The following is a 20,684-nucleotide window of genomic DNA, read 5'->3' on the forward strand; positions in this document are numbered from 1 at the left end:
GGGGCTTTGAGCCACATGGCCTGCTGATGTTGTGGTAGCGGGGTTGGGACCAGAACTCTTAAGGTCCCCTCCAACCCAAACCTTTCCATGATTCCACCATCTTCCTGAATATGTATATACACTTTTAGCAAGCAGCTAGTAACTGAAAGATGGCAGTTATTCAGCATAAACAAGTCCTAAGTAGGACATCCTACATGAAGCTACAAAGCCATGTGATTTAGTGTGTTGCTTGTTTAGAATCAGTAGCTGGATTTGCTGAAGCCTTAGGCCAGAAGCTGTGAACTTAGACTAGATATGCTTTCAGCTGGAATAATTAATTTGCCTAGCCATCTTCCTAGGAACTGGTACAGTGCTGTGTTTTAGCTTTAGTATGAAAAGAATATTGATAACATAGTGATGTTTCAGTTGTTGCTAGGAATGTTCATTATATTAAGGCTAGTGCTTTTTTAGCTTTCCATGATCTGCCAGTCAGCAGGTGCACCAGAAAAAAAAAACAGAAAACAAGAAGGTTAGAGTTCTTCAGCAGAAACTGGAACACAATGAGACAAGAAATAAAAAGCCTGCCTGTGTGGTAGACATGAACGAAGAAATCAGAAAAGTGCTAGAAGGCCGTGAACCAAAAATCAGCATTGGATCAAAGCAGGAGAAGAGTGTGTGAGAGGCAGGGGCATAAGTCATAAGGATATAATTGCCTGGAGTTTTCTTTGTTCTGGGTCCCTCTTTGAAGGCACACAACTTTCACTGACCTGATGCTGTATCTCTGTTAAACCTGTTATTTTTATAAATCAGATGTCTGAGATTCTGCTGCAGGAAACCTAGGTCACACCTGAAGGAGGAGGCACCTGTGTCTGCAAAGAAAACCAGCAGCAGGGTCCTTCTGAACATGGGGGTTTAATTGAAAAAACAGTAATTGAAGGGAGAAGTCTGGAAAACTACAGTTCTTTTCAAAACCTCAAGTAATGAAATAAAGTCATTCAAAAATATTACATACAGAAAGTATGCCTAAAGAAACATGGGAGCACAATTCTTCTGAAATTTCTCCAAGTAGAACAGTTTTGTATGTAAAACATACATAACTGTATGTAAAATGTGAAATAGCACATGGAATATATTGTGGGGGATGGAGAAAGGACAGGGAAATTACATTCTTTAGTAATACTTTTTAGTATTACTAAAATTACTTTTACTTTATACTTTATACTTTTAGTAATACTTTTCCCAATTTTCCCAAAATTTCTTTCATTTACTTGTTACCATTGAAAAAAAGTAAGTTACGTCCATGCATTATAAACATCTGACACTGTTCAGTTTATATGCCTTATAATACATTCTTCCTGAAATAATTTGCCTGGGCTGAACTAAAAACACAATACTCTCTCCTCTCAATGTTTGTGACACAAGGTACAATGCTGAAGTAAGTGTTTGAAGATGACAAGCAGGAAGCAGGAAGGGAAATGCTTCCCAAAGTAAAAAAATAAGTGGGATGAGGATATCATTAAAAGACAAAAATAAATTTAACAGCTTACACAATGCTGATTATTCAGAAAATATGAGAATTAAGTTTATTTTTTTCCTTTGCATTTTATACTAAGTTGATTCCAGTCAATGTTTTAAAGGCATATGTTAACTGTTAGTGTGAGAAAACGGTAATATTCTGTTTAGTCTATCTTAATTCATTTTTACTGAAACTTAAGTATATTATTCACATATCTTAAGCATTGTAGTTTCTATCAATCATAGAATCACTGTTAACTTTACTTTACTTTTAACCCTTACCTACTGCAAACTGAACTGAAAGGTAAGCAGAACACTTACAGAATACTCATCTTAAAAACTGTTAAATAGCCACCTGTAAAATATGTGCTTAAAAAGTGTTACCACATATCAAACATATTGCCAACTGAGCCAAAACTTGGTTATCTTGAAATTGAAGAATCAAGAGTCTAAGAAACAGAAACATGGTCAACTTATATTCTAACTGCCTTAATGAACATATTTGGGAACAATCAAACAAATTATTTGCCTCTAAGGATCTACTTCACAACATGATTTTATTGGAAAGGAAGAAGTGCTGCCATAGGAGCTACTACAGTAGTCTATCCTCTCCTAAATGAGGTTGTAAAAGAGAAGATGAAGTATGGGAACAAATTGTAGAGGCAGGAATGTTGTCATTCTCTTGCAGTATCTAAAACTCCATCTCACTTCATCTTTAGAAGCTCTCTCTCATTATCCATATCTGGTTCACCACAAAGAAATGCAAACAATGGATAGAAGAGGGAGGAACATGCCTGTAACTGCCACCTCTTAAGTTTCAGCAGTCATTGTACTATAATTTTAGCTATTAAGTCACCCAGTTAAGGAAATGCAATTAAAAAGAAAATAGTATGTTAAATCAAATTAGTAAAGTGGAGAAGGGCTTTCTCCAGCTCTACAGTTAGCTCCCAAATTTAGACCAACTCTAATCAAAATAAGGAAAACAGCTTGTGCAAAAGCTTCTGGAGATAACCATTCCATTTGGGTGCACTGTAGTCAACCTTCAAAACCTTTTAGGACTCCATCCTGCTATGCAAGGTGTCAATAAAAGCAATTCAGGTTAAGTATCCCTGTCTCTGTGTCTCAGTGAGAATACTACAAGTTAGTGTGGAGCAGTTCTCTGACTTTGCACCTAAACTATGTAGTCTCTGTGTGGGGTGGTAAAATAAAAAACAATATTTGCTACAAAGATAACAATGAAATTAACCCATCTTCCACCAGCTTAATCCATATTGAACATTCACATGATGCAAAGAAAAGTTACAACATACCACAAAATAAGTCACAACCATAGAATAAGAAGTCCAACTAAATTCAGTCAAGAAAGCATGAAATTCTTTAGTTTTGTCTGGACAGAGCTATAATCTGTTCTTCCATTTGAACTGAAATTTTGTGAGATTATTCAATTGCATCAGACTGGCTGGGAGCAGTTGTTGAAAGACAACACAGTGGTACACTTCCTAAGTCCTGCAAAGTTGGGGTTTTTTTGGTTTTTTTTGTTTTTTTTTTAGGTTCCAAATTTGGCCAGTATGCTTCAGAAAAGAGGTTCAGCATATAATTATTCTTTCATTCAAAGGACAGAGGAAAAATAAATATGTTTCAAAGAGACACAAATCCTAAACAGTCATGCAAATAACAACAACCTTCTGTTGCTGAGTTCGCCATGCAACATTAACTTCATCCTCCTACGTCTTTTGCCCCATTTATTAATTGCAGCTTTTTCTTATTACCATGACATAATCAGCACTTCAAAGACAGGAAAGGGTCTATTTTTCTGTGAAATGACTAGCATATTCAACAATCAGAACATAAATTCTCCTTTCTCTGTTTCTGCTCAGCAGTCTGATAACAGAGTTACTTAGCAACAGATGAAGCAACACATGTGTTGCCTGATCCACACACATTTCACTACAAAGTAACATTCACAAAGGCATTATTTAGCTGATGGTTGCCTCTGCCTAGATGTATTTTTGAAGTGTAAAACCCATTAGTGTGAGACAAGCCAATATGAAAACTCAGCCATCAGGTACTATCTGTAATGCACTATACATTTTGAAATTAACAGAAATTGCCTGTAAGAGTCATGATTTTGAGCACTTCTGAGAGAGGAATAAACAAGAAAATACAAAACACAAGACTATTTACATTATTTACATGGATGCTACAGCAGTTGCTTAAAAGGGGAGGGACAATAGGAGTCCTTTTCTTAGCAAACTGACAATGAATGAATTTTAAATACACAGACGAAGCCCTTGTACGTAAAGAACACTTTCCTTGACACAGAATATTTTTATTTCAGAGAATGAATACTTATTTTGAAAAGACACACACACAGAAACCCATTTCCCCAAACCACCCTCTTTACCAGAGAAGGAAGTACTATGTGCCACACCAAACACCAAGGACATTTTTTTAGAAGGGAGAAAAGTAACCCACAGAATTTGTCAAACCATTTGCCAACCATTACTCCCTTTTAAGGTAATTCCACAACTAAACAATTCCTGTATTTTCTACTTATTTTGGAATGTAAAAGTTTCCACTTTACAATTGCATGAGAACTTCTTAAAAGTTATCTTAGTTCATCACACAAAACTGCACTGCAACAAGACTTGAAAGTCTCTTGCCCGTAGCAAGGGGAAAGCAGAGCAGCTTCTTCAGCTTTGTCATGTAGTAGCATTGTTCAAGTGTTATTTTATTCTAGGGATTCAACAAACACCCTGGAGTTCGTAACAGCTTCACAAATTATTTCATGTGTACATATGAAGATTTATGGAGCTGAATTTTAATTTTAAAGAGCTATACCAAGTTTGCCTCAAGACTTTTTCTTCCCCCTGAAAAATTAAGGATGGGCAGGAATTTAAGTACAATTAGATATGAAAAAAAGGAAGTATATATATGAAAAAACAGGCAAAAATTCAGTTTTGGTAAGTCACTAGACAAATTACCAGAAGAGAAAAAATTTAAATAAATTTCCTATTAATTTGACAACAAATATTTTTGTCTTCTCTGCAATTAAAAATCAGTGCTATGTTTTCAACAATGAAGGCAACCAAATTAAGAGCACATTTCACAATTTCCTTAAAAAGCATTAAGGTACTTATTAAGTTCCACTTCAACCAGGAACTTCGATGGCAATTCAGATATTAAAACCACAAAGTCCTTAAGTACTAGTAACTGCAATAACAACTTCTTAGATTGCATTTCATACTATAAAGATAGTAAAAAATCCAATGATGAGAATTCCAAGATGCGTCTACAAGGAATGCTACGTTAATAGTTTGCCTCCATATTTCCCAATGATAAAGCACTTATGTGGATATTTAAACTTACTGCATCCTTAATTACAATTAAGCCATCTTTCACATACAGTTAGGCAAATCATGAAGGTTTTCCTCTTCCTTTCAAACTCAAATGATTTTAATTAACCCACGTTTCTCTTTCCAGAGAAGGAAGTAGGAGGTTTTTCCTTCCAGACATCTCAGATCATTTATTTTTCTTTTTCGTATTTAAAGGTTTTATGTATTAAGGTAAGTATTGGAAGGACTAGCTCTGACAGTATTCAAGATTGTGTTTCAATACAGGAGGAGGATCATGCCCTTTTTCTGCATTTAAACTATACAGAAATCTCAGTTTTGGCCTTTATGTCCTATTTTTCAACTTTCTGTAGTCTGATCAAAACCAGTAACTTCTGCCTTTTTCTTTTTTGTTGATTTCAGATTTTTTTTTTTTAAATATAAACCAATCTTGCGCATTAGCATGTCTCTATTTGAAGCCAAATATCAAATGTTTCTTGAATACAAGGTATGCTGTTTTCTTACAAACACAATTTATTTGTTCCACACAAAGGTTGTAACCATGACATTAGCTGACAGCTAAAAATTCAACTGCAAGCATGCTTCACTATTTTTTTTGCAAGAAACAAATTTTTAAACAAAATGAAATTTTAGAAAAATCCTAAGACACCGTTCTGCTATACCATTTACAAGCCACTCTCTTCCTACTTTAAAAACCATCATTTCAGAGACTGCTTAGAATTAGGAAGCAAGATTGTTTTATTACTCCTCAATAACTTCCTTCTACTAGCACAGGCACACTATCCTGATGACAAAGTGATATATTTCAAGAAAACATTATCAGAGTGTGTCACTTGTAATCAAGAACCCAAGCTACAAAAATCTTATAGCTGTTTGCACTTTTTACTGCACTTGTAGAAACAAAAGAAACATTCCACATGAACTAAATATTTTCCTGTACACACCATGAAGTTCCCAAACTATTACTCCTCAAATACCATGTTAACAAACAAGATAATACAGTTAGCTTAACTTGTACTTTGCATCACCTTCTGAGCCATCTCTGTAGAATTGCAATTTTCACAGCCAGGAACATTTTTAAACAATTCACGTGCAAAAAGCAGCCATTCTAAAGAAAATTTTTAAAAGATAAGAGCAAGAGAAAGCTTTGACAATCAAAATGCCTTGGGAAGAAAAAAAATCACAATATGTACTTACTAATTTGTTTTCTTGCATATATATTCTTTGCAGCTTCAGACAGCCTTTAGCTATGATGATCATTCCTTCATCTGAGATCTTGTAACACTGCCCAAAATGTATGTCTTTCAATTCCCTGCATTTTGAACCGAGCTGCAATTAATGAAATCAAAGGGGAAAAAAAAAACACCAATGGAATTTAACTAAAATGAAGAGATGGGAGAAAAGGTGTTTTTCTGCTTCTCCACCCCCCATTAAAAATTATCTTTCTTTTCAGGCTTTGAAACACTATATGCAAACAAAATATTCTAATTACACATGTCGCAAAATAAAGTTGCTAACTACGGTCAACAAAAAGGAGTTAAGAGCAGCACCTAATAGCTGAGTTATTTACTGTGTGTTCAGGTAGCTAACAATGCCTTTATGCTTAACAGTTTATTTGATTGACCCTAACTCATAAGTGCTCCTTTAACCTTTTCTTGTGGATGAAACCTTCTTGCATATCTAACAAATAAAGGTATTAGTCACCTTCAGTGTTCATAAAGCAAAGAGAGTTATTTCAACACAGGTTTTGAATTGCAACCAAGCTCAGGAAAATTTCACAGATGTGAAGTGTAGGATGTCAAACTGCAGATTTAACTACAAAAGCAATCATTCAATCCCTGGGTATTAAAAAGAAAAAAGAAAGTATGTGCAGTCTCTAGAGAACAGTATTCACTGCACCAAAAAAACTCTCCATACACCAACTTTTAAAAGAGAAGATTTTTTTGATATTTTAATTAAATCAATCCTAAGAAAGGATATCTTCTTTTAGTTGCTAAGCTGAAATATACTAAGTAATTTGTGGAATGGATGGTTACCTGCTTCAGGCCTTCATCAGTGAGTCTGTCTTGATTACCCACATGCACTTTCTGAAGATGAGGACACTGAGAGGCAACTGCAATAATAGAGGTGTCAGAAAGCTGTTTACACCTGTAGGCAGTATACCTTAGGAGCCCAGGACATTTAATTGCTAATATGCATACTCCTGTATCAGACACATTGCGACAATCAGAAATATTGATTTCAGTAATATTCTGGCTTCTTGATGCTATTTTTTCCAACAGCTCATCAGTCACCTGCAAAGAAAAAAAAAATGCTCACATGTAATTTTTTCCATACTGATCTTTTATGTCATTAGGACTAAAATAGCTTCTTGTACGATGCATTTCCATGAGCTATAGGAAAAACAAAACTGTATATCCTTTACAAATACTACCAATGGCTTGGTATTTTACTGTAATTGGTTTGTTTCAGGGGTTGGGGGGCCTGATGGTTTTGATAGAGTATGGGCTACTGGGGGAAAGCCAGTTCTGACAGACTACATAGACTGTAACTAGATGGTTTCATGATAAAGCTCAGAGAGGGAGAGGCAACATCTAGACAAGTACAGAAAATACGGGCAGCTGGAGGAATTTATTTCACCACAAAAAGAATCCCGAATGGCTGCGGAACTTGACAGAAGCTCTCTGTCAAACAGACTGAGCTCCAGAGTTAGAAGGGTAACCACAGACCTACTTCTCTTTTCAGCCATGAACAGACTACTTGTGATATCCAGGTATTAGAAAGATAATCTTCTTGTTGGTAGAACTGCCTTATTAAGGTTTAGGGCTTGATGTGCTTTAATGACCTCAGCTCCTAGGAGAGGTTAACAAAGCTTGGGGAGAGTAAAGTACTACTGACAGTGGACATAAAGAATGCAGAATTCAGACAATGCCGTTTGGCAGAAATTCTTAGATAAGGAAGAAACTGACAAAGCCAACTCAGCAATTGTGTTGAATCACCTCCAAGTGAGTAAAAGGTGATTCTGGCAAGGGGAGATGGCAAACACCACAAACCACCAACCTGAAAGACCAGAAAGACTGAGAATGTGGACTAATTACCATAAGAAGTGCAGGAATCATTTAACCAACAGAAGGTAGAACACTAACTAATAAAAGAACTATGTAACTCGTAGTCAATAAACATTACTGCTTTTGTTTACTGAAATATATGTGATTTCATATTGATAATAATTCCTGCCCTATGGCAATTGTGTTAGCCTTCATTCCGTTACGTTTGTTACTTGTAGTAACGCTGTATGGAAAGGCAGTGTTTCAATACCTTAAAACTTTTCTTTTTCCATTTTAATGTATTAGAAGGTATGCTCAATAAAAGTTGAGGAATACACTCAGTGTATAGGTCAGGGTGCAGCTGCAGGGGAGCTCAGGCTCAGGTGGCACAGCCAGAGGCAAAAGGCTATGAACTGGTGCCAGCCCTTTGCACAACAAAGGGCACTGAGACCTGTGGCACAGCCAGGTGAGGAATACTTGGAAATACAGCAGGAGCCAAGAGCCCCAGATGTATCCAAGCACAGACTGTGAGGGTATAAAGCACAGGGTTCCCTTTGTTGGGGTCCCTCCACCTCCAGCTTGAGTTGTTATTGTGTTGTTGCACATTATTTTAGGACCCAGAGGTCTGAGACTCTGCTGTGGGAAACCTGAAGTCAAGGCAGTAAGGAAAGTGGTCTGACTGTGTGGGGTGTGCAGGGAGCCAAGCAGGGCATCCATCACTTCCCTGGGGCTGCCACTTCGGAGCAGCTTCACTCCCAAACAGGCAGTGCCAGGGTGGCTGACAGAGCAGCCCCTGGATGTCAGACAGCAAAGTTTAGTTAACACCTTTGTAAAAAAATATTAAATCCATTTTGTATCTCTAGACATTGTAGTTAGCCAAAGTGACAATAATCTTAAAAGACAACAATCCTACAAAGAACCATTCAGAAAGACCTACCCATCACTTGGCATAGAGAAGATTTAGCTTTAACCAAAGAGGGCAAGAGAGCAACACAAATCCCTTTTGATTTTTGTCTTACACAGCTGATGAGCAGTCTTTGCTGCATTCTATACGGTTTTTATTCGTAGCAAGTCAGATCTTTTTTCTTGTTCTTTCATCAGGCAGGTAGGTGTTAAGATGGAAAAGAGTGGTGCTGGTTTTGCCTGGGGTAGAAATCATTTTCTTCACAGTGACAACTTGGGACTGTGTTTTGGATTTGTGCTGGTTCTTTTATTGCTGAACAGGGATTGCACAGAGCCAAGGCTTTTTCTGCTTTTCACCTGGCCACGTTGGCAAAGAGGCTGGGAGGTTGGGAGGGAACACAGCCAGGACAGATAACCCCCAAGTGACCAAAGGGATACGCCAGACCATGTGGCATCATGCTCAGTGTATGAAGTATGGGGAACAAGGAGGAAGAGAGGGGCATTTTCAGGGCTGAGGTTTGTCTTCCAGGTCATTGCTCTGTGTGAGGAGGTCCTGCTCTGCTGGGGAAGCCTAAGTACCTGCCAGCCTATATAAAGCAGTGAATTGATTCTTTGTCTTGCTTGTTTTGTGTGTCTGTGTGCAACTTTTGCTTTCACTATTAAACTGTCTTTAAACTCATGAGTCTTGTAGCCTTTATTCTTCCAGTTCTCTCCCCAGCCCTGCTGGTAGGGAAGTGAGGAAGGGGCTGCCTTGGCCTTGGCCGCTGGCTGGGGTTAAACCATAACACCAAATAATTGCAAAGAAAAAAAAAATCCTTCTTCAAATGCAACCATTCAGTTGTTACTTCTCTGTACCCTGTACTTCCATGAAACTCTCAAGATACTCTCAAGATACTGCTTATTAACCCCTGCAAGACACTCCTCAACAAGAAACCCAAGGACAGTGGCCAAACAATACTGGCATCCCTAAAGCTTTCCAAGGAGGGAAGTTGCCCTGTACAATTTAAGGCTAGGTTCCTAGGGGTTTCAATTTCACTAAATTAAACCTACAAATATTTCATTCTAGGATTGGCTAAAGGTCTAAAAAAAAAAACCAAAAAACAAACATAGTCTCTTCTCTAGTGACTAAGAGCCATACCAGCTGAATAAAATCAAGAAAATTTGTTAAAACAGAGAAAACGCCACATATATAACCATTCTTCCAACTACAGCATCCTCAGAACAGCTTATGTTTGTCTTAGAATTAATAAGAGGTCCAATAGTTCCAGACTACCTGATGCAGAGTTGAGACAAATAACCCACAACCCATTTCAAACAGCACTTGTGCTCACACTATTTAACAACTGATCTCAGACAAAATACATTATATTTAAAAGGAACCAATCTATGGGTCCAGACATTTTCAGCTAATAGCAGAAAAATCCGTGAAACTACAGAGCATCACCATCTTATGAGTTTCCTTTGTTTCCCCCTGGTCAAAAGTACAAGATCTAAGAACAAAGTCTTGACTTCTGAGTTGTGAAAACAATTATTCCACAATGACATTTTCATACCTGCTGACGACTACTGAGATCCAGTTGCTTCCAAAACTGGAAATCTAAACAGAGGTCACGCCAATATTTACAGACTAATGACACTGAAAGGCAACGCTCATTCAGAGATAAGTTGGAAAATATCTGCAAAGAAAAAGAAAAAAATAGTTAGATGTAATCATATTTTGGATACAGAAATATTTTACTACCAATATATCCTGTAAAAGACAGAAAAGTATTAGTACGCATTATAACACACAGATCTACAACTTGCCCCCCATTTGATTATTCAGAGACAACAACAAAAAAACCTACTTCCCACAAGAACTGACAATATTAATAAGTCATATTAGCATAATCAACAATATATCCAAATATATTTGGAATATATCCAAAGTACTCATTTTGTAGACTAAGTTTCAGAAGTGCTTCTGAGATGGCACACTTTAACAAATTACAAATTAGATCAGTGTTATTTGCAAGCCATTTAAAAAGGGCTTTCATTCCCATCCTGAAATGGATGGGAAACTTTTTATTTTCTAACTAAACTGGTAAGAAGAGTCATAAAGGTACTAATGCATCAGGTCTTGTGGGAAGGGGGCATGGGATGGTAGAGTCAATTAGCAGAGTAAATCAGTGTCATAGAAGAGAACTGAGGCACAAAATTAGCCTTTTACACCCCAAGGTTTTGAGCACTGTATCAATTGGCAAAAAAAAGAATAAACTGTAACATTACAGCAAGATCATAAATTGCTATAGCATGTATTACATTCATCCACTTCTTAAAAGTATTGTTTTTTATTAAAAAATAGAAAAAGAGGGTCTTAGAAAAAGAACAGTTAACAAATGGAAAAAGTGTTATTAATAAGTAATAAAAGAGTTCAGATGAAGATACCCTGTCAGCACAAATGAACTTAAATCCACATGCAATCCTATAATGAGAAAAGGCAGTAGTGGCATTATACCTACACAGGAATACAGACTGCAAAACATGAGAGAGCCCTCCAACTCAGCTGAGGACATCACATACTAAATAGAAGTTCTATTGCCAATCTCAGGCAATTTTCTCAAGAAAATATGAAAATACTGGAGAGTATCCCTAGAAAAGAAGTCTACCAAACATGAAAATGTTCAAGAAAACTACTATGACTGCTTAGCCAAGGAAAAGGGATGGCAAAGGGGAAAACACACAAAAGGAAAAAAAAAAAGGAGTAATGAAGCATTGAATTATAATGGTAACTTACAGAACTTTGGTCATTGGGTGGTCTTTGGAACAGACAAGATAATGAACTGTTGAGAATAACTATAACTGTACCCCTTGTTCTAGGGGATGGCTTACTCCAGCAGTTTTAAGTATGTATATTCCTACAAGGCCCCTTGATGAAGCAGAGCTCTGATAAGAGAGGAGGAGGTCAAATGCATGATACTCTACATGCAGATAAGATTTATAATTCTCTTATTTTTCTACCTATTAGAAACTTGCAATCTCTTATCCACGACTCCTTAGTGTTGAAGGATTGTGTGTGAGCCCCATTTTCCCCCATTTGCTTGGCCATTACTAGAGTCATTGTCTGCTTCCCACTGGGCAGCCAGTTAAGCACAGAAGTGGAAACAAAACAATCACTGCCTGCTTTCTCCCTGCAGTTCTTGTCCATACTGGTGAACCCATGTGCAGAACCAGAAGGTGGCTGCATTCAGCACTCAAAAAATACCATCACCCTTGGTCAAGCAGAAAGAAAGCACTGAATAGTAAGTGGCAATTTAGCATCTGACATTTCTTGCAAAAGTGTGAATCCAAACATTAGAAAAGGTGACAGTCTGATGATGCCAGTAATTCTAAGTTAGTAAGAGCAGTAGGAAACTTGAATTCCTGCTACAGGCATGAAACAGAAGACTGAATCTCTTAACAGTTACAAAAAGTAGTTCTCTTAGAAGAGAACAAAGCAACATGATCCACATTATGTTTAGACAGATGTCTGACTGGCTCCAATTACTATTAACAAAGGATATCAAGACTGGCATTATAAAATACTTCAACAAATGTTTACTTAAGTGGGAAATAAATATGCTTATTTGTGGAAATACCACCTCTGAGAAACAAAAGTTTGCAGTTCTAAAGAACATAGTAAACATGGTACAGTAAAGACTAATTAGACTGTTGCTAATACAGCTGCCACTGTTAAAATGAAAGCACATAAATAACTTTTGGATTTTGTTTATCCTGGGCATGGCTTGGCTTGGTTTTTAGAATAGGTGAGCTACAGAGGCAGTTTCTCTGAGAAGCTGGTAAAACCTTCCCTCACATCTTACAGAGCCAGTGTCAGCCAGCACCCAAGATGGACTCACCACTGGCTGAGGCTAAGACAGTCAGTGATGGCAGCAGCACCTCTGGGATAACATAAGAAGGAGGAAAAAAAAGTTCTCAAGCAGAAGCAAGCTGCAACCAGAGCAGCAGAAACAAGGTATGATGAACTGAGTGTAGCCCCTATCCTGGTCTTTCTGAGTGGCTGGGCGAAGAAGGCAGAGAACTGTGAATGCAGTTAGGCCAAGGAAGAATACAAGGGTTAGGAAAGATGTAGGTTTTACTTCTCATTATCCTTCTCTAATTGGATTGGTAATAAATTCAACCAACTTCCCCAAGTTCAGTCTGTTTTGCCAATGACAGTAATCTCTCTGTGATCTCTCCCTGTCCTTAATTCATGAGCCTTTCCTCATGTTTTCTCTCACCAGTCAAGGAGGGAAATCCCAGGCTTTGGAGGGGAACCTGGTGTCCAGCAAAAGCCAGAAGCCCTCAGAAATCACAGACCTACTGCTAAACTGTTTCTCCTGTGTGAAGCAGCTGTAGCAACAACAAAACAAAAAAGAAACAAGTTCGATTAAGTGCTTCACACAAACAGTACTGCTGTATAGAAAATATTCTGAAGAATGTCCAAAAGCATTTGTAATCATGTTTTAGTCCATGCTGTACCTAAGTCTAGAAGCAGAGAGAATTAAGCAATACAGGAGCTGCAAACCAACTTCTTAGAAAACAGTGAGTGAGGCCAGTAGGACGCGAAGAGAGACCAAGTCATTGCAGAAGTCCCGCAATGCACAGGAATAGCCAGGTAAATTATAGAAACAGTATGTGTTCAAAAACAAGGCCTTCCAGTTTTATTTTCTGTAGTAGCTCTACAAGTTCCAGCTACAAAAGGATGCTGAATAATGCCATGTAAAACAACAGCTTCTCTTCAGAGCTTGCAATTGTTAGAAGATGACATATTGAATTACACTAAATGGAATTTAGTAGCAAGGACTAGACATATTCCAGGTGGTGGCACATCACTCTTACATTAAGGGATTAGTCGAGCTACTGACTAAAATACAGCACTAGTGCATAAAATGCTTTGACTCACTTTGATGCCTTCACCACCCTTTAATTCAGTATTATTCTCTAGATAGACACTGATATTGTGGCACCTTAATTGTCCTAACTTAAATTTTCTAATTCCCAAGGATGCATAAATACAGCTGAAAAATCCATTTCTACTCACAAGCTTGTTCATTTAACTCCCACATATGACAGATAACTTGGATAGCAATGGTTCTACTTGTTAGCACATTTAATTCCTGAAAATTGTACTCAAACATGTACATTTTCATATCCACCACTCAATTTGTTCCCCCTCAACTCCCCTCAAAATCCCTCTTCCAAACACCAGAATATCCTTCAGCACTGTAAAAGAAAGAAAAAAAAAAAAAGGTTTAACAGCTTTTTCTAGAATCATTTTACATTATTTTCCCTGTTGGCAAAAGGCAGGGGGAGAGGAAGAGGAAAAGGAGCTCACTCTCTCTCATCTCACCTTCTTCCAGCCCAAATTCCTAATGTAGATGTCAGTTCCTCCTGCTTCACCCTTTCAATGTTAAGATTAGTGGATTTCTCTTTCCCTTCAATGGTTGCAAGAGATTCTCTGAGCCTTCAGGCTACATCTCATTTAAGGATACCTGATTTTCCCCACTGACAGCCTTACTATATCTCCCAGACAGTGAATTCTTTAACACGAGTTCTTGCTTTGATATAAAACTGTTCATACAGACTCATTAAAGAGCAGTAATGCCATCCTTGCCTCAATCTTTCATAGAAGACTGGCTGCTCTCCAGGTACCCAGCCCACTGAACCGGAAGACAGGGAAAGAAGTCCCCCCATAACCTAAGTGACCTTCTACACCACGTAACACCTGCACAAGTCTATGGGGCAAAATGGAATCCATGGGCCCTGAGGGAGCTGGTGCAAGTGCTCACCAAGCCACTTTCCATTACCTACAAGCAGTCCTGGCTGCTAACAGGGGCACTTCCAGTTGACTGAATGCTGGCACGTGTGATGCTGATCTACACGAAAGGCTCAAAGGAGGATCCAGGGAACTACAAGCCTGTCAGTCATGACCAATCCTGGATAAGGGTATGGAGCAGATCATCTCGAGTGCTGTTACGTGGCACATACAGGACAACCAGGAGTCAGGCCCAGCCAGCACGGGTTTGTGAAAGGCAGGTCCTACTGGACCAACCTAGTCTCGCCCTATGACCAGACAACCAGTATGGTGAAATAAGTGAAAGGCTGTGAATTTTGTGTGCCTGGAATTTAGTAAAGCCTTTGACACAGTCTACTTTGACACAACACTCTCCTGGAGAAACTGTCTTCTCATGGCTTTCATGGGTGTACTCCAGAAACTGTGAGTGAAACTACCCAGGGTAATGACCATTCCCCTGTGCTGGGCACTGGTGAAGCCACACCTCAATCCTGTGGTCAGTTTTGAGTCCCTCACTACAAGAAAAATCTTGAGGTGTCCAGAAGGCACTGGAGCACGAGTCTAATGAGGAGCAGCTGAGAGCTTTCAACCTTGAGAAAAGGATGCACAGGGGGAACTTTATTGCTCTCTACAACTGCCTGTAAGGAGGAAGGTTCAGGGTCTTCTCCCAGGCAAAAACTGACAGGACAAGAAATGGTCACACGTTGAAGCAGGGGAGGTTTAGTTTAGACATCAGGAAAAATTTCTTCACTGAAAGGGAAGCACTGGAACAGGCTGTCCAAGGCAGTGGTGGAGTCACCATCCCTGAAGACATTTAAAAGACATGTAAATGTGGCATTTAGGGACATGGATTATCAGTGGACTTGGCAGTACCAGGTTAATGGTCAGATTTAACGATCTTAGAGATGTTTTCCAATCTAAGTGATCCTACATCAAAATAAAATACAAAAATGCAATGCCCATGACAGCAAAAGTCAATAGACAGAGGAAGTTTTCAGCCAAATCACATTCAATCTGCTTCACTTAATTCAAACAGTCTAATTTTATGTTGATAGATACACCCATACAAATCCCTTGCAAGAGAAAAGGCACACTGTTTTACCTTTAACCAACAAAACACAGCTAATTCCACAGTACCCCATGTAAGTCAATCCACCATGCTGAATCAGGTGATGTTCAGTTGATTTTAAATCAGTCAAACCAAGCCCTTGCATAGCACAATTCAGACCACCAAAAAATAGTGCATGAACAAAGTTTTGGCGTTTACTTCAACTTTTTAGAATATTTTGTAAGACAACGGAGGAGAAAGCGAGAAAGCAAATGTTGATTAATGTTAGTGAACGGTCCAACCAGAAAAATTAGAGAAAAAGTTATTCTGTGTATAAATTCTCTCCTTTACCACCAAGTCCTTGCATAATGGGCCTCAGTCATTACACCCTTAAGATTTCCCCCACTGCTTCTATATTAAATGTATCCTAGATAGTTCAACCTGTGTGTTTAAATAAACATTATATTTAATATATTATACATATTATAATAGATATATATATATAATATATATTATACTTTTCTGAACATTTGTATGAAATGTTAGTATTTCAGCAGGAACAGAGGAGAAAAAAAAACTGAAACAGCAAAAAAAAACCACCACAAAGCATCCTATAAGTACCTTTTTAAAATTATTAAAGATCAGTTTTAAAAAATCAGAAATCCACACACTAAATTTATTTAGTGTGTCTTAAATATTTGGTAATTTTGCCCTTAAGTTCCTCCAAGTGAATCAAGTGAAGAAGATAACTGCACTTTTAATCAAAGGAAATAGTGAAAAGTCAACCATATCCATACAAGTTACTATGAAAGAGAGTTTGATAATAGAAAATTGTTTATGTGGTTGATAACACAATATCCTTAGCATGAAATTTCCTGATAACTAACTCACATCACCAAAACCAAATATAAAGTAAACATAAGCATAACTCAAGAAATAATTTTATCAAAGACAATCTTAGTTTAAAAAAAAATTAAAAAGCATAATGAAGGAGTTAGAATTATTGATGGCACATACTAAAGAAGCTTTTGCCTCAGGAAAGGACACAGGAGAATTCAGTGTATTGCTAATACCATTCTTTAAAAAGATACTGCAAACTTTCAGAAGAACAAGGTATACCTCTATGCACATTAACAAAATATAGGCCCTATGGCTGAAGAGACAGTAAAAGGTGAATCTATGCACCCCCTATTTCTGTCCATCATTTTCATTTGAAAGAAATAATTTCATTTCTGTGAATGAAGCTCTCCTCTATCAATAAGAAACTTTTGTATTAAAGAATAAGTATCTACAAAATTGTTTTCATTTCACTGCATCAGGTAGATTTGTTTGAAACCAAAAAGTTTATGGAATTAACAACAAAAGAACAATAAAATGTACACTCAAACATTCCATGGCGCCTAAGTAACTTGAGACATTTATTCTTGAAAAACTGCTCATTTGTTTCATCAATTTTTTTCAGCAACTAACTAAAATTTCATTTACAAAACTAATTCTCAAGTACCATTTGACAAAAAGAACATGCTTAGTGCATGACACTTTACTACAAACGGTAAAACACAGTATTTGCTACTTGCAAATATAGAGCAGTTAAGCTACCAGTGGATTTATTTATGTTTATTAAAGGCTGCTTCACTCTATTTTGGAAACCTCAAGAATCATACATAAGAGAAGAGGAAGGAAAAACAAGTATCTGCTTTGTTTTCAAGGGATTTCTTCACTTTGGCCACACATAACATAACGAAGGAAACACAAATGATTCTGAGTTTATGAAAGAGATATGAGCACTGAACTCACACCTCTGAAAGGAGCCTCAGTACACCCATGAAGGAAATACAGTTAAAACTATTCTTATGATTAAGAAAAATGTGCCAGCCAGGAAAAGTGATGGTGTGATTTCAAATCACAGCCAGGACTCTCTTGGCAAGTTGCCACTCATAGCAACCATTTACCAGTCCCCTACTTCCAGTCACTCAAATTTTAGCACTGGATTTAGTGACTGCACTTAGAGAAAGTCTTTTCTAGCAGCTGATCCTAATGAAAACTTTTCAACATTAGATTGGTGCCACATTAGCCAGATGAATTTACTCGCCCTGCAATGGCACAAACACCTTTTAAAACATACCTCTGCAAAGCAAAACAATTGTTTCTGCAATTCTGCAATAAATCATAAAATTCACAACGTCTTTCAGGAATTTATCATTGAAATAATGAGCATATATTGTCCTCTGTTCAGTTACTAGTCTATTGGCACACTCTCCCTTCACAATATTGCCCCTCAACTGCATTCCAGAAGCTCAGTAACATCACAGTGAATGTCAGACTGGTTCATTTCCCTACTAGAATCACAGGGTGACAATAAGCTTCATGGGAAAAACAATCAAGAAGCCAGAAAACCAAAACAAATCCATAACAAACCACACTGCTGTGTTGAGCATTGAGAAAGAAAAAGGAGTTCAGTTAAATTAACAGTGAAATTAAAGGACATTTTACCTCCTAGCATCAGCCACAAAGGTTCAAAACCCATTCCATGTCTCTAAGTGCTATACTGAAAAGTAAAACTCAACATGAACTTTAGACAGGATATTATGATGGGAACACTAGCATAAATAGGAAAGAAAGCTAGCATTACAAAAGTAACTCAATTGCAAAAATTCATTACAAAAATGAACTTGGAGATAAAGTCCATCCAAATGATGTATTTTGATGTCTCTCCCTTGTGACTAGCCAAAAAGAATTAAAAAAAAAATAATAATAAAAAAGAAAATCACACTGCAATAATAAAATGCACATGCAGTCTTTTCAGGTATAAATGCCAGCATTCAAAGATCACAAGACAAAATTAAAGGTCTATCAAACCCACTTCATACCACTCAGATTATCTTAAATTCAGTGCTAGCAGTACAATGACAGCAGCAATGCATTTTGTATCAATCAACATTCTCAGAAAAAAAACATGAAGTTATTGTTGCAACAAAAGAAAACATGTAACTTATTGCAACAAGGGAAGAATGAGAAAACTAAGTAAAAACACTAAGTAAAGATACCAGAAAAGGAGTCAATAGTGCTTCAAATAAAAATAATAATATATTTATGAAAACCTTATATTTAATAAAAGACACACCCACTGACATATATACTGACACACACTTATCTTCCCTTTATAGTGCATTAGCCTTAAGCCAAAACTGACAGAGTCTCTGTGCTACAGGCATGTGCTTGTGCTTTATAAAAATAAGATCAGCAAACTGAGAAAGCAGACCTCAAAAGGAAGACAATCCATTCTAGATCCTTTTCTTTTGAAGTAAGTTTAAGCACGCCCCAAATATTCCTTATAAGGGCATCCCATCCCTTGATGTTAAAGAAATAATTAAGAAATAGAAATCCCAACTTGTCACATAACCTAAGAGACAGGACACCACTGCTGCCAAAACCTGGAAAATTATACACTGTAAGAACATCTAAGCATCTTGCCCAAATTAAGTTTATTATTTCCTTCTATTCAACAAGGGACAGGAACACAGTTGAACTATCAATTTTCTCATACTAAAGATTGCATCTCAGTCTTCTTTATGAACAACTGTCATTCAGTTTGTCCAGAATCTTTCAAATATTTTAGTAGGCCATATTTTTCATGACCTCTGGATCGCCTCTGATCACATTTGTGTGTGTATTTTCTAAAAAGATCCCAGTGCCCACAGCCTAATGCAGCGCTCTAGCAGAGGCCTTAAAAGCACCAAGCACAGGAGAGAATTTCCTTTCTGTGTTTTACACACAGAACTCCTGTGAATACACCTCAAAAGGAAATCTGAAGTGTTTGACTTGGCATTCTCTCATAAGTTCATGGCTCAGTCTGCACACCATTTTACACCCATTTTGATTGAACAGTAGCACGGCAAAGAAGTAACAGGTGGAACAGGAAGATTTATTTTTCTATTTTATTTTCCAGGAATAAGCAGCAGTGACACTTCAATAGGCACAAATTTGTGACATAGAGCTCAAAGTTTTCAGAACTTAAGTCATATGCAGCAGAAGTAATTGTAATTTTCTGTAGTGCATGCTTACAAACAGCTCTCTTTCATTTTTTTAATTCACACATGTCTAGGACACAGTCAAGCTATCTATATAGCTGACTGATCTATAATTCCTTAATTCCCCTCAAGTCTTAAAGAGAATGGCTTTGAATTGTCCTTTAGTCAAAGGTAATCATCCTCCTCTACCAAGACTAAAGATGACATTTGCCCACTGTATAACGTTGTTTTCTCATACACATTTCAGCAGCAAAATGAAAAGCAAAATACAAAACCCTGACTGTGGAAGCACCATTCTTTTATCACTTCATATCGACCAGGACACCTCTTCACCAGCCAGGAAACCAGGAACAACTGGCACACTGCACCATGCACCTCTCAATCCAGTAGGGCCCATCTAATGATCTGCAGGTCAACTTCAGTCTAACAAACCCTTCCACCCATCCCAAACCCTTGGCTTAGAGGAGACTGAGCCACTGTAAACAGATAAACAGCACCTGAGCAGACAAAGTGGCAAGCTCTTACTAAAGCAGTTTCTGACATAGTTCCTTGGGCTTGTCTTGAGGCCACCTAAAGACGCCAGTCACAGACACTCCTGCACCAGCACCACTGCATCACAAGGTAACAGATGTGGGAATCAAGAAAAAAACAAGCAGGATCAGTCTCCTGATGCTTCCCATGATGGAATCTCTTGCCCTTGTATGAAGGTTTGTGTCTCCTATACCGACTCTAAAAAGCCCAGTAAAGATTTTGGGTATATTTGTCTTCTACCCTCTCATAATAAAATGACACCTTTGGACAAAGAATATCCTAAATATACTTCTATCTGTATCAAAATCCATCATAAGAAAGCAAACGTAAATCCAGTTGACAGGACACCTGGTTAGATAACTGAAGTTGTAAGTTCCATAACAGAGTAGTATATTTTGAAAGCAACTGAAAAACCCAAAACAATGGAATAGTTAGGAGTCAGATACATAGATAAAGATATAC

At 37.5% G+C, this 20,684-nt stretch overlaps 1 protein-coding gene across 2 annotated transcripts in view; it reads right to left on the reverse strand.

Annotated features, from left to right (window-relative positions):
- The window catches only part of FBXL17 (F-box and leucine rich repeat protein 17), a 271,890-nt gene that overhangs the window by 248,276 nt on the left and 2,930 nt on the right, over nt 1-20,684 (reverse strand). For both annotated transcript variants that reach the window (XM_015653083.3, XM_033520346.1), the window contains exons 2-4: nt 10,351-10,473; nt 6,884-7,141; nt 6,045-6,176 (exon numbers count right to left, since the gene is read on the reverse strand). In XM_015653083.3, the coding sequence (XP_015508569.1) occupies nt 6,045-6,176; nt 6,884-7,141; nt 10,351-10,473 (513 nt within the window). The remainder of the gene's footprint in view (nt 1-6,044; nt 6,177-6,883; nt 7,142-10,350; nt 10,474-20,684) is intronic.

The sequence above is a fragment of the Parus major genome, chromosome Z (assembly GCF_001522545.3).
Source record: "Parus major isolate Abel chromosome Z, Parus_major1.1, whole genome shotgun sequence".
Taxonomy (NCBI): domain Eukaryota; kingdom Metazoa; phylum Chordata; class Aves; order Passeriformes; family Paridae; genus Parus; species Parus major.